Below are 15080 nucleotides of genomic sequence, written 5' to 3'. Positions count from 1 at the left end.
CGGTGGGAGGAGCAGCGGCGGGCATCGCGTGTGGAATTTTGTGCCTCGCCGCGCACCGTGCCGGCCGCAGCGCCCGTCTCCACGTTGGCGGCGCAGGCGCACCGTGCGGCCGCGGTGGCAGTGCCCGCGGAGGGGCGTCCGGGGCGGAGCGGCGGCGGCTCCGGGGCCGGCCCAGGGGAGATCGGTCCCGCCGCCCCCTGAGCGCCTGCCCGGCCGGCCCGGACTCTCCTCATCTCCTTCTCCCTCCTGCCTCCACCATGTTCAAGAAGCTGAAGCAGAAGATCAGCGAGGAGCAGGTGCTGCCGCGCGGAGCGGGAGGACGCGCGGGCTCCCTCCCGCCGCAGGTAACGGGGCAGGGCCCGCCGGGAGCCGTGTCCGCCGGGGCCGTGTCCGCCGGGAGCCGTGTCCGCCGGGCCGCTGGGGGCTTGTCACCGCCTTTCGCCCGGCGGGGCAGGGCCGCGCCTCGCCCGGGAGGCCTTGGCGCCACGCGGTGGGTCGGACCGGCCCTGTCACCGCCGGGGGGTCGCGCCGCGCAGGCCGGGCCGGCCCAGGGCTCCGGGGGCTCCGGGGGCGGGAGTCGCTGCCCGGGTCGCTGTCAGTGCCGGGCGGCGCCGCTGGAACTTCGTCAGCTAAGTTTGGTGTTAGCGATCCGCCTCCTGCCAGAGACCGTGCTTCGTTATGGGCACTTTACAAACGCTGCCTTGTGGAGAAATGTAAAACCATATCTTGCTTGAACATCAAACTGAATGAAACAGAATGCGATTTCTTTCTTAGCATTTAAAGTGATGATACTTTCAGGTGCACCGAATAACAGTCCGGCATTGAGTTCCCTAGTTATCCTTTCCTCTCATCTTAATGTTTGTTCTTTCAATTCTGTTCATCCCTTCTGTTAACATCTTTTAAAGGACTGCTTTACTTACCTCAAGCTTATTCTTGCATTTTTCTAAGCTGTAGATTAATTGAGAATATAGTATAAAGAAGAGAACAGAGCGTTTATTTATTTGTTCTAGTCATAATTTAATTGTCCATTTTCCTCTTGCAAGTACTTTTGCCAAGTTATTATAAATGTATTCTAGAAAAGGCTGTTTTTAAGTAATAATAATACACACTAGATAGGACATATGTGCAGAGTAAGCAGAAGTGGCCAAAAAAATATTGTGACGATTTCATGCATGTGTCAAATCAGAACAAACTCTCTCTTTGCAAATTTTGTGTGGAAAGACTTCAGCAAGTTAACTTCCTATTGGCAAAGTCTGCTGATAATGTTTGCCTGTGTCTCATTGCTAGGTTAAGTATCCTGTGTATCTTGGAATCTAAAAGTATAAAAACTGATTTAAACTCTGAATCCTGTGAATGTTAAGCTACAGACAGGTAATATAGTTAATTTCACAAATAGGTGATTAGTTGCCTGGGCTTGATCTGAGTGTGATTTGAACCACTGGGAGATTTGTTGCTGCATAGTCTCAATATTAGACCGTGGTTTCAAAACTGATGGCAGGTATGTTCTATTCTTTGAATCACTCGTTTGTGAAATAGAGGTAAGTTAGTGAACTTCTAGCTAGTGAAGTATATTTTTGCTAGTTGCAGTTTAGAGTGCTGTCTTAATTGCCATATGTGGTGAACTTTCAGTGCAGTGTAAAAGACATTGAGCTGCAGAGCTTATTGTTTTCAATATGCAGCAGCTGAATTATGATACCTTTCACACAGTATTTTAATCCACTTAGTTCAGGGTATTGTAATCCACTTAGCTGAGGATACTTTGTGCATGTGTTCAAGAATTGGTGCTTGCTGAAAATCATTCATAGGCTTACATACATATATATGCACCCAACAGTGTAATATACTTAGGTCTTTATCTGGCTCTTGAAAAATTAATATAGACAAATACCCTGAAACCTGTTGTGAGAGCTTATGATAAATTACACCTCGTCTATAGACCAAGTCTGCTGTACTATGGACAGAGCAGATCGTGTAACTCAAGCATGGGTTGACATAAATGGAAAGGCAGAAGCCAAAAATTACAACGTATTTTTATTTTCATGTAAAATAGTTGTCTTGTTATGTTTCTTACTCTTCAGTTGCTCTCAAGTAACACCAGGGGGAAATAGTTAAGTTTGATCTTAGAAGTAAAATAGATTTGTCTTTTCTTGCATCTCATTTGAAAACAGATTTTGTGAAAGAGGAAGAAGGGAGGTTTTGAGGCTTATAAAATATACTGTAGTCTTGCAAAAAGTGTAAGATATGCTTTTTTCCTTTGCATTTAGTAATTCAGATCCTTAAAATGCATTACTTCCTGTCAAAACATTTTCAGACCAAATTTTCCTAACTTGCCATTTCTTAGTTTATGAAACTCGTGTTTGCATTAGTTTTTGCTCTTTCCTTTCCTACGCCCTGTTGTAGAGAGGGTTCACTCACTGTGCTCTATGCCCTCTCTGCTCCACTCCCATCCCCTACTTTGAGACCTAGAACTTCACATTTGTACTTTGATTTATAGTGTCCAAGACTAAATTGACTAACTTAAGACCAGGGTAAATCTGGAGGTAAAATGTCTCGAGTGTAGCACTTTTTTCTAAGGAGGTGTTTGTAGGCCTTTCTCTTTCATATGAATGGTTAGCTGACTGATGGTGTCTGTCAGATTGAGAGTACCTACCTGCCCCTTACACTCTGAGGAACTCTTTCTGGCTGCTGACAGGGAGGAAAAAAGTGCTATTGCAATTACAGATGTCTTGAATTGATACACGTCCCGACAATTGAAATTGTCATCTGACAAATAGGAATGAAGGAAAAATGGAGACAGTCAGCACTTTTTTTGCCTCACTCTTTAATAGTACTGGCAGCCTTTGGGCTGCCTGGTCCTGAATCAGAGGACCATTACTGCAGGAACACTGAGTTTCCATTTGTGAACACTGAAATTTTAAGAGACTGATTAGGTCAGTTGAGTGAATGTTCATGGGTTCATGGGATTCAACCCAGGGTACTAAAGGCGCTAGCTGGTGTTATGGTAGGGCCCCACTCAATCATCCTGGGAATCTGGGGAGATCTCTGCTCACTGGAAACTAGCCAATGTTATTCCAGGTTACAGGAGGGGCATGAGGGAGTACATAGGAAACTACAGAGTTGTCTCAGGACCTGGAAAAATTATTAAGAAGATCATACTGGATGCGGTTGAAAGACATTTAAAGAACAGTGCAGTCATCAGACACAGTCAGTGTGGGTTTACAAAGGGAGAGTCCTGTTTAAGAAACCTTCTGCACTGAGTTCACCTGCCTGGTAGATAATGGGAACGTGGTGGATGAAGTTTTCTGGGTTTTATAAAGGCTTTTGGTACTTCCCAGCATTCTTCTAGACAAGTTTTCCAACAGTGGGATGAGCAGGAATGCAGTGCACTGGGTGAAGAATTGGTTGAATACCAGGGCTGAAATTGTTGCAGCAAACAGGACACCTGGCTGGTGACCAGTGTGTTCCTCAGGGCTCAGTTCTAGAGGCAGCTCAGTTCAGTCTCTTTATCAGTGATCTGAAGGCTGCAGTTGAATGCACAGGTAGGTGATGATACCAAACTGGGAAGTGCTGCTGGCTCTCCCATGGGACAAGGCTTGCAGAGGGATCTGGATTGACTGGAGTATTGAGTCATCACCAGTGACATAAAGCTGAGCAAGACCAACCAAATGCTGGATTCTGCACCTTGGATGGATTAATGCCAGACAGGAGTCTGAACTGGGAGAGAAGTGGCTGGACAGCAGCCCTGCAGAAAGGGGTTTGGGAGTGCTGGTGGGCAGGAAGTTCAATGGGATCAGCTGTGTGTCCCCTGACAGCCAAGGGGACAAATCTCATCCTGGGAGGCATCACACACAGCATCACCAGCCAGCCAAGAGAGGTGATTATCCTGCTGAATTCAGCACTGGTGCAGCCTCACCTTGAGGACTGTGAGCAGTTCTGGGCCCCACCATTGAAAAAGGATGTGAAGGTACTTGAACATGTCCTGAGATGGGCAGCAAAGCAGGGGAAGGGGCTGGCAGGAATGTGCCCTGGGGAGCAGCTGAAGGCACTGGGTCTTGTCTGGTTTGGAGAGGAGGAGTGACCTCACTGCTGCCTACAGCTTCCTGAGGAGGAGAAGTAGAGAGGGAAGTGCTGAGCTCTTCTCCCTGGTACACAGTGCCAGAATAATAACTCAAACTGTGTCTGTTGTGGGAGGTTTGGACTTAACATGAGGAAACACTGTTTTACCCAGAGGGTGGCCAAAACCTGGAATAGGCTTCTGGAAGAGGTGGTCAATGCCTGTCAGTGCTGAAGAGGCATTTGGACAGTGCCCTTAAAGCCATGATTTAACTTTGGTCAGCCCTGAGCTGGTCAGGCAGTTGATCCCTTCCAATTTTACTATTCTATCCTGTTTAAGATCTTTCTGTTTTTGCATAAGATCAATGAATATTTATGCTGCAAAGCTTAGTGCCACTGAAATGACTGTAAATTGACAAGAAGTCTAAATCAGCAGTGAGAACTGTGGAACTGTTGAGGGCAGCGTGAAGAGATATGTTCATACTGCTTCTAAGCTATGACAAAAAGTCCTTGAATGTTTCTGTCCCTCATCAAACAGAAGGAAATTGATTTCCAAATTGTTTTCTTTTAAACCCTGGCATTAGATTGAGGGTAGGAATAAAAGAGGAGTAGGCTGTCAGCATGAATAGATTGGGGTTTTTTTACAAATGCTATGAATGCTTTGGTGTGATTGTTTTCAGCAGTACATAAAGTTTTCATGATGAATAGCTATTTGGTATAAGGTAAGCTGTTTGACTTTTCAGTAGTATTTTCAAGTTGGGACATTGGTCTACCTTGTCAGACCTGTAACTATGTCTGATTTTAGAATAATTTTGATATGGAAAAGAACAAATATAGCTACCACTCCTGTTTCCAGCAGTGTTCAGCTGATAGAAATGTCAGAAGGAGGTAGGGTCAAAACTTGCATGTGCTTTCCATATATCCTGTATTAAGTACTCCTGGGCCCTTCCCCCAGGTGGAGCTTCTGTCACTCTGGGCCTGGACTGGGGCTCCAGGGGTGAAGTGTGACACATTTCCTCTGGTGTGCCAATTATTGGCAGCCACTGCACGACTGGGATAGGTCCAGAGGAATGGGATGTGTGCAGCAGGGCATCACCTCATCAAAGCAAGGCTTGACCTTCCTCTTCCCCCTGCCACATGCCTGGAATACTTTGAGTCCACAATCCTTCCAGCCTCTTGAAATACCTAAAGAGAAATCTTGCTAGCTACTTTCTTTTATATAGATCTGCTTGCTGAGACTTTACTACTCATTACATTTATACTGAAATTTTATATTTGAAGTTAGAATTATGAGGCTGGCAAGGTAGTTTGTTTGAGTTGGGGTGGCTTTTTTTAGAACCTCAGTTTGAATGAAGTTGTAAAATTTCTGTGAATAGATGTTTAATTCTGATAGGAACAACAAGTACATATTGACATCAGAAAATATAGCATTTTTCTTGTGCCTTTTTTATTGTTTAGATTAAATTTTGTATATATTATAAATTTAACATAAATGTTTTGGTGTATTTTTTCGTGTTAATTTTCTAACTTCTTGATCAGATTCTGTTCCACTTGTAAATGCTGGAATCCCTGTCAATCATTAAACTTTTAAACCTTAAGCATCTGTAATATGTTCCCAATATATTAGGAGGCTTGCTTTTTGAATATGGTCTAAGAGGACCATAGTCAGAAATAACCAAAATAACCCATTTTGTTGCTTGTTCTTGTGGCTGATGTATGACACATTTTACTCTGGGGACTTTGAAGTAAGGTAGAATTTGTCACAGGCAGTTGTTTTCTTTAAAAAGATCTAGGCTAGGCTTTACTGGGATGATATAGTTAGTAATTCTTGAAGTAAATTATGATACAGAATAATTAGTTCTGGAGTTAATAGTACTACTTGTTGATAAACATTATCTCTCTGTAGGTCTCTTCCAAATCCCTTCCATCAACTGGCAACAGAATCAGGACAACTTCATTTACAGATCAGAATGATGAAGGCACTTTAACACCAGACAAAGAGGTCAGTTGAGAACTGTTTTTCTCTGTTTCAGCTTTAAAAATATCTGACTCTATGTCCTTTATTGCATTTTTTAAAAATTTCTCAATCTCACTATTTTCTGTGTATTTATAGATATCAAACTCTACTTTTTAGGTTAAATACCAAAGTGTTTAATAGTAATAAAACAGATATTTAAACTGTAGTGATTAACCCTTGGGTTAGGAAACATTTTTAGTCTTGAGGTCTTAAAAATCTTACTCCTGAACTGAACTCAGTGGGGTAGTGGGACAGAGGATACTTTCAGAGAGTCTAACTTCATTTTTGTCCCACTTTTGGTTGAAAAGCTAGGTGAATCCAGGTCATTTGAGGTGGATGATCCAAAAGGTTTATACAGAGCGTTTGTGATTGTTTCTAACAATGCCACTAATAAGTATCAAACTCAAAGTTATTTTCCCCCACCTCACTTCCTCTCTCCCCTGCCCCCAAACTAAAAACGAGCCCAGCCCCTGGTACCGCCCCCCCTACAAAAAAACAAAACCAAACCAAACTGAGTCTAAATTATCAGTCATAAAGTATCATTAAAATCATTATTAGGATGATAGGTAACCTTTACTTGCATAATAAAGCAAACAAGATAATCTGCACTTACCTTGTTGGTTATTAAGCACTACGGCTCTTTTGAAGTGTCTTGATTTAAAAAAAGGCAACAAATACAAATAAACAAAACATTTCCCTGACTTAGTGAGCATGGACATAGGCTGGTAGCATAAAGCAGGATGCTTCTGTTATTCTGTGAACTTTTTCAGAGGAAATGTAGTGTGCTAGTCAGAAAATTCAGTTGCTTTGTTTTGCCATAAAAAAACCAATGCATTTTCTTGCAGTGGATCAATCCACTTTTATTTTTAACACCATGTTTTCTTTAGGAGATAATCAGCTATACCTGAAATTTGTAATAGATTTCATTATGAATGCTATCAGTGATTACATCTTGGCAGTTTGCTTCCTGCAATAATAGAAATAAAAGTACCTCATGATTTTGCTCTGTATTTGGTATTTTCTAATAAATGCTTATTTTCTCTTCTGTGATGTGATATGTATATATTTGTATGTATGTATGTATATATGTCTGTAATGAATTCCCTCTCTTCTTGGAAAAAGATTTTCTGCTAACTGATGCTCCAGAATGTTAGCAAGCAGTGTCACCTAGGATAAATTACTAAGTTTTTCAGTAAGGAGAGTTTTCTGTTCTTGAGGGTATAGAAGTAGCATATTGCCACATGAAAACTACTACTGTGGCCTAGAAGGAGTGAGTTGGTGCTGAGAGTTGACTCCCCTCTTCTTTTTTTTTTTTTTTTTTTTTTTTTCTTTTAATTTACTGTATAATGTTCAAAAGAACCGATTTGGCCAAGGTTTTCTTCATGATTTCTATTGAGAACTACATTTACTTCAGTGGGTGTGTGTTGTCCCCAGCAAACCCCATTTTCAAAAATGCTGTTCCAGACAAACAAGAGGACCAAAGGATTCCCCATAGCACATGCCAAGTTACATTGGAAGAACATTAATCTTTAAATAGTCTGGTTATACTGGAATGACCAGAGTGGCAGAAGAAGAAGTAAAATTAAGAGTGGAAACAGAGATACTAAAGTACCTTCAGATTTACAGTTATCCTTGGTCTTGAGGGAGCTGTCATAACACATCATTTAATTAGAAATTTAGGAAGTGGTGAAGTCCTAAGGGGATGAAAACCTATTATTTCTTTTGTGAGGAGTGGTTTCACATCAAACAGATTTTTTAATGAAAAATTAAGTTTAAATTATTAAAATAAGAAATATAATTTCTCCAGAAATTTCTCATAAATGTTAGCAGTATGATTAAAAGCAAATCATCTTTGAAATCTATTGGATTACATTATCATAAAATTCAGTTCAGCAGCAGTATACTATGCTTAAATAAGATGCAGATATTGCATATTGTCACTGAAAATACATGCCCTGATCATATGAACACATCATTTCTTTTGGAGGGCATTTTTTGCAGTATTCTCATTTGATCAGGCACTTGTTTTATGTGCAGGTGTCAGTGGCATTACAGTGAACTGTTGGAGAACATTTAGTACACTGAAAATATTTGATTGAAGAATATTGTGTGCTAAAACATGTTTGTAGCACGTGAATAATTGCCAGCCCTTTTAGTACTGAAAGCTAAGCAAAACTGGTGTTTCACCATTGTTTTGTGTGTTTTGTGTCCTCTGTGAGTTATGTTTTCGTGTGTCTTTAAATAGATCAGGTTTTTGTATTTTTACTTCTGTAGTATTCATGTTGCAAGTATTACACATGAAATCTGGTTTATTCTCAGAATATTTTTATAATAAAAGCAATTTCAGAATTATTTAAAGTTGTAAATTACATCATTAGTCTGATCAAAGAATTATAATAAAACATGTGCCAACATGCTTGCTTTATACTTTACAAGGATGAGATTTTAAAAATACTTTAATATTTCAAAATTCCAAGATGCTATTAGTTTAAAATAAACCTACAATTTGTGTGCTTCATTTATGGGCTATCAGGTAAGTTTCTTTTTCATGCCAGCTTTCCTCTTCAGCTTGTATTTTATTGGATATGTGAATCTCCAGTAGCAGTGTTACAGAAAACCTCAAATTTTTTTTCATGTATAGGAAAAAGCAGACATCTGACTAGTTCTGTATTCTCTTATAAAATAAGAGAATAAAGCTCATAAAATAAGCTCGTAAAATATGATCGCATTGTGAGGTAAAATTACTTCCAAAGAACTTTATCAGACAATTTGCACATCCAGTACTTTGTGAGTTGGAATGCTGCTGTTTCAAACAGCCCTAGACTATTAAAATCGGCTTACTTAGTGAGTTCAGCCTTTTCTAACAAACTGTTACCACATTGACTTTTGACCGGAGTTTGAGGTGAAATACATAAATCGTATTCACTGTAGTTCCTGTAAGTTAAAAATGTTCTTTTTGTTCTACAGTATACTTGTTAACAAGTACACACGGCCCAACTGCAGAAGATAACAAAGCTTGTGCTAGTTTGCTATCAGCTGACAGCATGCAGCTGACAGATTGCTGTGGGTGACAGACCAGTCATGCATCCAAATGTCACTGACATCCTAATGAGTGTTAGGAAGTGACAGCAGAGCACAGCATATATAGCTCTTAGACCTGACAATACTTAGCCGAGGGACTTTTTGGTCTCACTTTAGTGGTATATGATGACTGTGTTATTAAATTAGTTGAACTGTTTCTCCAGCATTGGCTATTAATAAAGCATGACAAGTAAAGCTGAAATAATATTCCTTCAATATCTTTATTATTCCTCTGTCTTTTTTGTACTCATATACTTAATTTGAAGTACTTCTAAATGGGCGTTGCCATGCAAAGATGGTAGTGGTTCAGATATATCTGTATTTTTTTCCTGTCTGATATTTAGGACTAAATTTTGGAGGCTGCATAAACTAGTTTGAATCTAAACTTGTAGTTTACAATTCCTGATAAATACACCAACATGTTTAGATTGCTCATCAAAATGAAAAACAAACCAGAAAAGATCTATTTAATTTTTGTACCACCTCCTTCTGAAAGTGCTGTTTTGTTCTTATAGATTCTGGGGCTTTTTTAATTGCAGAGAAAAACCCTTAAAATTTTAGCTCTTCAGTTTTTTCCTATTCCCTTATCACAGTAGAAATGAGGCGTAAAAGATCATGTTGAAAATTGCACAAAGCTTTCTATAAATAAGTACTTTGTAAATAAGAAAATTACTGAATTATTCACAATTTTTTTCCTGACTTTCACCACTTTGGACAAATAACGAAATATATTTATTTTACTCTGGGGGTTGAGTTCTTTTTAAGTAAGAGTTGAAACTAAACTTTTAACTGATAGCTAACATCTAGCTACTTGAAGTAGATGAAGAAATGGTGGCTTTTCTCTTACACAAGTTTTGTAGTCTCATCCTCTTCCCTCTGTCTTGCTCTGCTGGTACATAGCATAGCAAAACTGCTCATGTACAATTACAGAAGCTTTTAAGTGTTAGCATACTACAAATACACATATGCCATGATGCACTTCGCTAACAAGATGTATGAATTTCCAAATTTGCTTGATAACAGGCTAATACAAAATTTGGAACTACTGAGTCTCTTCTTTTTCTGAAAAGGAATAATGATTACCTTTGGCAATCAAACATATTATATGCATGTAATGTATAATATTCAATTACTGCCGTCTCCAGAGCAAAGAGACTTGAGTCAGACTCTGATCCCTGTTAAATTTTGGATTTTCTTTCACAGCGTATTAAGGAAGCGCTTTGATCTAGGAATTGCACATACTTTTGTCTTTGTGCCCCACTCATCAGAATCCTTGCAAAAGAAGATTTGAGCACGGTAATTCTTCATAGGGAGAAGGAATAATAATAATAAGAAGAACATGGTAATTTCTGCAGTTCAGAAAGTCCTTAAAGATAAGTAGGGCTGCTACACTTAGGCCAAACTTTGAGGGCTACAAAAACTGTTCAGATTGTTGAAAATACAAAGGTTATTTCAACAATAACTTTTGTCCTTTGATAATACTGAAGGTAAGATCATCTGGGATTTGGCTTAATCAACCATTTTACTTCATTTGCAACTTTCTATCCAAGGTAGAAAGATTTGTTGCTCAGTAGGATTTTATTGCAGAAAAACAGAGTAAGAGTTAAATATTGTGACAAAAGGTCAGTAATGTCACAGCCTGTTAAGTAAACATTCCTGTTTGACCACCCAGGAACCACTCTGGCAGTCGCACTCACACCACTGCAGGCTTTTGCTACTGGGACTGGAGCCCCTTCAGCACAAACAACTCTAGTGACCTGATGGGTGCCCTACCTGATTCCCTACACACTCACATTGAGACAAGTTTCATGATACTCACACATCAGACAAGTTTTCCACACTGCCTTCAGCCAAGCTTTCCCATAGCAGAGTCCTAGACTCTGCTTCCTTTAAGAATTTTTATCATGGTACAGCAGTATGATGACAGATGGAGGAGTTGGGTGTCTCCTGGTAGGGACCCTGAACAAAGGAATGCCTGGCTTTCATTCTGTGTGCTTGTTTCAATGGTGATGTTTGATCTCGGGTCTTCTTACTGTTTGTTGGGTTCTATAGAGTCGCTGGGTGACTGGCCACCACCCAGCTGGCATGGCAGGTCTGGGCAAAGGGCTCATTGCTGTGGGTTTCAGCCATTTCCCCCCACCCAGGGCACAACCTGTAGCATGCAGTGCAACTGTATACTGAGCTACTTTTACTATTTCTTTTTCTCAACAGCCTATATCCTATAAATTTGCTGCTTGAGATTAAGGTTAGCATGGGCTAGGGAGATGATTAACCCTGGAGTATCATAGAATTGGTAGGATTGGAAGGAACATCTGGAGATCACGTATCCAACCCTGTTCTGAGACAGGGTCACCTAGAGCAGGTTACACAGGAAAGGAATGTGTCCAGGTAGGTTTTGAATGTCTCCAGAGAGGGATACTCTATGACCTCCCTGAGAAGCCTGTTTCAGTGTTCTGCTACCCTAAGTGTAAAGAAGTTCTTCCTCATGTTGATGTGGAACTTTCTGTGGTTTAGTTTATGGCTATTACTCCTTGTCCTGTTGCTGGGTACCACTGAAAATAGTCTGGCACCATCCTCTTTGACAACCTTCTTTGAGATATTTGTATGTATTGATTAGATCCCTTCTCTGTCTTCTCTTCTTTAGACTAAACAGGCTCAGCTCCTGCAGTCTCTCCTTGTGAGAAAGATGTTCCAGATCCCTAATTATCTTTGTGGCCCTCTGCTGGATGCTCTCCAGTAGCCCCTTATCTTTCTTGTGCTGAGGAGCCCAGAACTCCACACAGCACTCCAGACATTTTATTAGGGCTGAGTAGAGGGGGAGGATCATCTCCCTCAATCTGCTGGGCACAGTCTTCCTGATGTACCCCAGGATACCACTGGCCCTCCTAGCTTCAAGGGCACTGCTGGCTCATGATCAACTTGCAGCTCCACCAAGACTCCAAGGTCCTTCTCTGCAGAGCTGCTCTCTGGTAGGTCAGCCCCTTAAGCTCTACTGATACTTGGGGTTATTCTTTAATAGGTGCAGTCCCCTTGTTGAACTTCATTAGGTTTCTCTGTGCCCAGTTCTCCAGCCTATCAGGGTCCTGCTAAATGACAGCACAGCCTTTAGGTGTATTAGCCACTCCCCCCAGAGTATGTTTGAAACAAACTGTTGGAAGATCTTAATAGGATTTCTATAGAAAGCTTCAGTGTGTGAGATGATATTCTTAGGATTAGAGAAAGTTAAAGAATGACCTACCTCTTCGCATCTGCTGTTTGAATCATCTCAATATGATTAATCTCAGTTGATTCTAGCTTGTCTGATTTTATTGATTGCAATACCAGCCTAGTGCTGATATGCTGCTAATGATACATTAGACAGTATAGCATCAGATGTATTTAACACTGGGCACAGCACTCAAGGTGTGGCCTCACCAGTGCAGAGTACAGAGGAAGAATCACTTCCCTGGTCCTTCTGGCCACACTATTCCTGATACAGGCCAGGATGCCATTGGCCTTCTTGGCCACGTGGGCACACCGCTGGCTCATGTTCAGGCTGCTGCCAGTCAGTACCCTCAGGTCCCTTTCTGCCTGGGCACTGTCCTGCCACACTGCCCCCGGCCTGTCTTGAGGCAGGGGGTTGTTGTGGCCAAAGTGCAGGACCTGGCACTTGTTGTGTTAAACCTCATGTCGTTGGATTCAGCCCATCAATTCAGCCTGTCCAGGTCCCTCTGCAGAGCTCTCCTACCCTCCAGTAGATTGACACTTGCACTGAACTTGGTGTGAATGTAAATTTGCTAATGGTAGACTTGATCCACCCATCCAGATCATCAATAACAATATTAAGTAGGACTGGACCCATATACAGATCCCTGGGGGATAGCACTGGTGACTGGCTGTCAGCTGGATGCAGCACCATTCACCACCACTCTCCGGGCTTGGCCATCCAGCCGGTTCTTAACCCAGCAAAGAGTGCACCTGTCCAAGCCATGGGCTGCCAGCTTTGCCAGGATTCTGTGGGAGATGGTGTTGAAGGCTTTGGACAACGTCCACAGCCTTCCCTGCTTTCACCAGGTGGGTCACCTGCCATGAAAGGAGATCAGGTTGATTAGGTAGGGCCTGCCCATCCTAAATCCATGCTGGCTGGGTCTGATCCCTCAGCCAGCTGTAGGTGCTGTGTGATCATACTCAGGATGACCTGTTCATAACCTTGCTGGGCACCAAGGTCAGACTGACAGGCCTGTAATTTCCTGGATCCTTCTTTTGGTCCTTCTGATTGATGGGCATTACATTGGCCAGTTTACAGTCATCTGGGAACTCCCCAGTTAGCCAAGACTGATGATAAGTGAGGGAGAATGGCTTAGGGAGCTTTTCTTCCAGTTTGCTCATCACCCTAGCATGGATCCCATCTGTTCTCATGGACTTGTGAGCATTTTAAGTGGTGACTCAGCAGGTCACTAACTGCTTCCTTCTGGATGGCAGGGGATCTATTCTCTGTCTACTAGTCCAGGAGGCCAGTTGTCTTGAGGACAACCTGTCTTATTGTTGAAGGAAAAGACTAAGGAAAAGAGGGCTCGTTCCTTTTCTGTGCTTTCCTTTACTCAAGCAAGAAAGGGCAAAGCTGAGATGATTGAGAAATGTTCTTGCATGATGATCAACATCAGTGAAACTAAACAGAATTTTTAATTGCATTCTACTGTTTGTGTAAACTTTTAGTAATGATGGAGACACTGGAGTTGTCACTGCAAACCCAAGCACTACTGCATCAAATTCTTTTTTCTTAAAATCATAACTGTAATATGGATTGGCATATTTTAGGCTGTGGGTAGTTTGGATCTTCTTATCTTGTTAAAACAGGATTGCGTATCCCATCAGTCTACCAGGTAGTTTGAGTGAATTTTTAAAATGAACTTGTGCTCTTGCTTAAAGATCTGTCATCTTACTTATATGTTTTGGGTTTTATAATTAACATTCTGCGCAAGAATCAGTGTGTAAATTTGTGAATTCATGTCTGAGCCTCCTGAACTTGGCTGCACTAACATGGTCATGAACTTCCAGGGATGACTGAAAATCTAACAATTCATAGATGCTGAACAAACTGACAGACCATCTTTTTTGGGGGTACAAACTTGTTGGAGATCAAATAGAAATTCTTTTTAATGCAAACTTTTAGTGTACTAAGTAATGCAAATAGGATTAAGCAAAGTAACGCTATGGTGAAATGTTGCAACTTAATATTTTGAGCACTAGCAGGCTCTTACTGTGAAGAGATAATTTAAATTCTCTGTGGTTCCTGAAGTTCTTGATGGTCATGTCATTAAAAGTGATTTAATTAAGCTGAAAATAATATATTACATATTTAAAATGTTCATAATATTTTGGTTAATAATATTTGCCTAATCAATTTGTCAGTGCTTTGCAAACTGTGTTTCATCTTCTTAACTGGTCTTCTCCAAACATACAAAGTAATTTTTATCTTAAAAAAATTCATAATTTTATTTGTGAATTTTCATGGTTCTAATTCATGAGGCCATCAAGCTTGCTTGTTGTAGTATTGCTGCTGTATGTTTGTACACTTATGTGTACATAGTACATGCCTTTTCTTTTCTTGGCATATGTACTTTCAAGAGGAGCAAGAACTTCTATGACCATCAACACTTGATGAAGATTTTCTGGAACCATTATCACTTGTTAGTTTTGTCAGTTTCCCTTTTTTTTTTGTCTTGTCTGAAAGCTCAGAGGAGGAAAAAAACATAGGTGGGTTTTTAAACATCTATGTATGTGTATACATATACATACATACATACACATATACATACATTCATGTATATACATATATTCACACACATATGTACTTATACATATATATATCAGGGGCTTTTGCACAGCTTACTATTAAGATTTATACTTCTAACAGGCTGAGAGAGGAGGATGACAAACTCAATGTATG

General features: G+C 40.8%; 1 protein-coding gene across 6 annotated transcripts in view; it reads left to right on the top strand.

Moving 5' to 3' along the window:
* Positions 1–107: 107 nt before the first annotated feature.
* GOLGA4 (golgin A4) overlaps positions 108–15080 on the top strand; it is a 71954-nt gene continuing 56981 nt past the window's right edge. For 3 of the 6 annotated variants that reach the window (XM_083864810.1, XM_083864814.1, XM_083864812.1), the window contains exons 1-2: positions 108–344; positions 5960–6055. In XM_083864810.1, coding sequence (XP_083720936.1) covers positions 258–344; positions 5960–6055 — 183 coding nt within the window. In that variant the 5' untranslated portion in view covers positions 108–257. Of the gene's footprint in view, positions 345–1235; positions 1372–5959; positions 6056–15080 lie in introns of those variants that run through there. The other 3 variants (XM_083864813.1, XM_083864811.1, XM_083864815.1) reach the window with 2 other exon arrangements.

This window comes from Zosterops lateralis (assembly GCF_965231275.1).
Source record: "Zosterops lateralis genome assembly, chromosome: 1".
NCBI classification, from domain to species: Eukaryota; Metazoa; Chordata; class Aves; order Passeriformes; family Zosteropidae; genus Zosterops; species Zosterops lateralis.
Note: the sequence above shows the minus strand (reverse complement) of the source record. Positions and strands in the feature narration are given on the sequence as shown.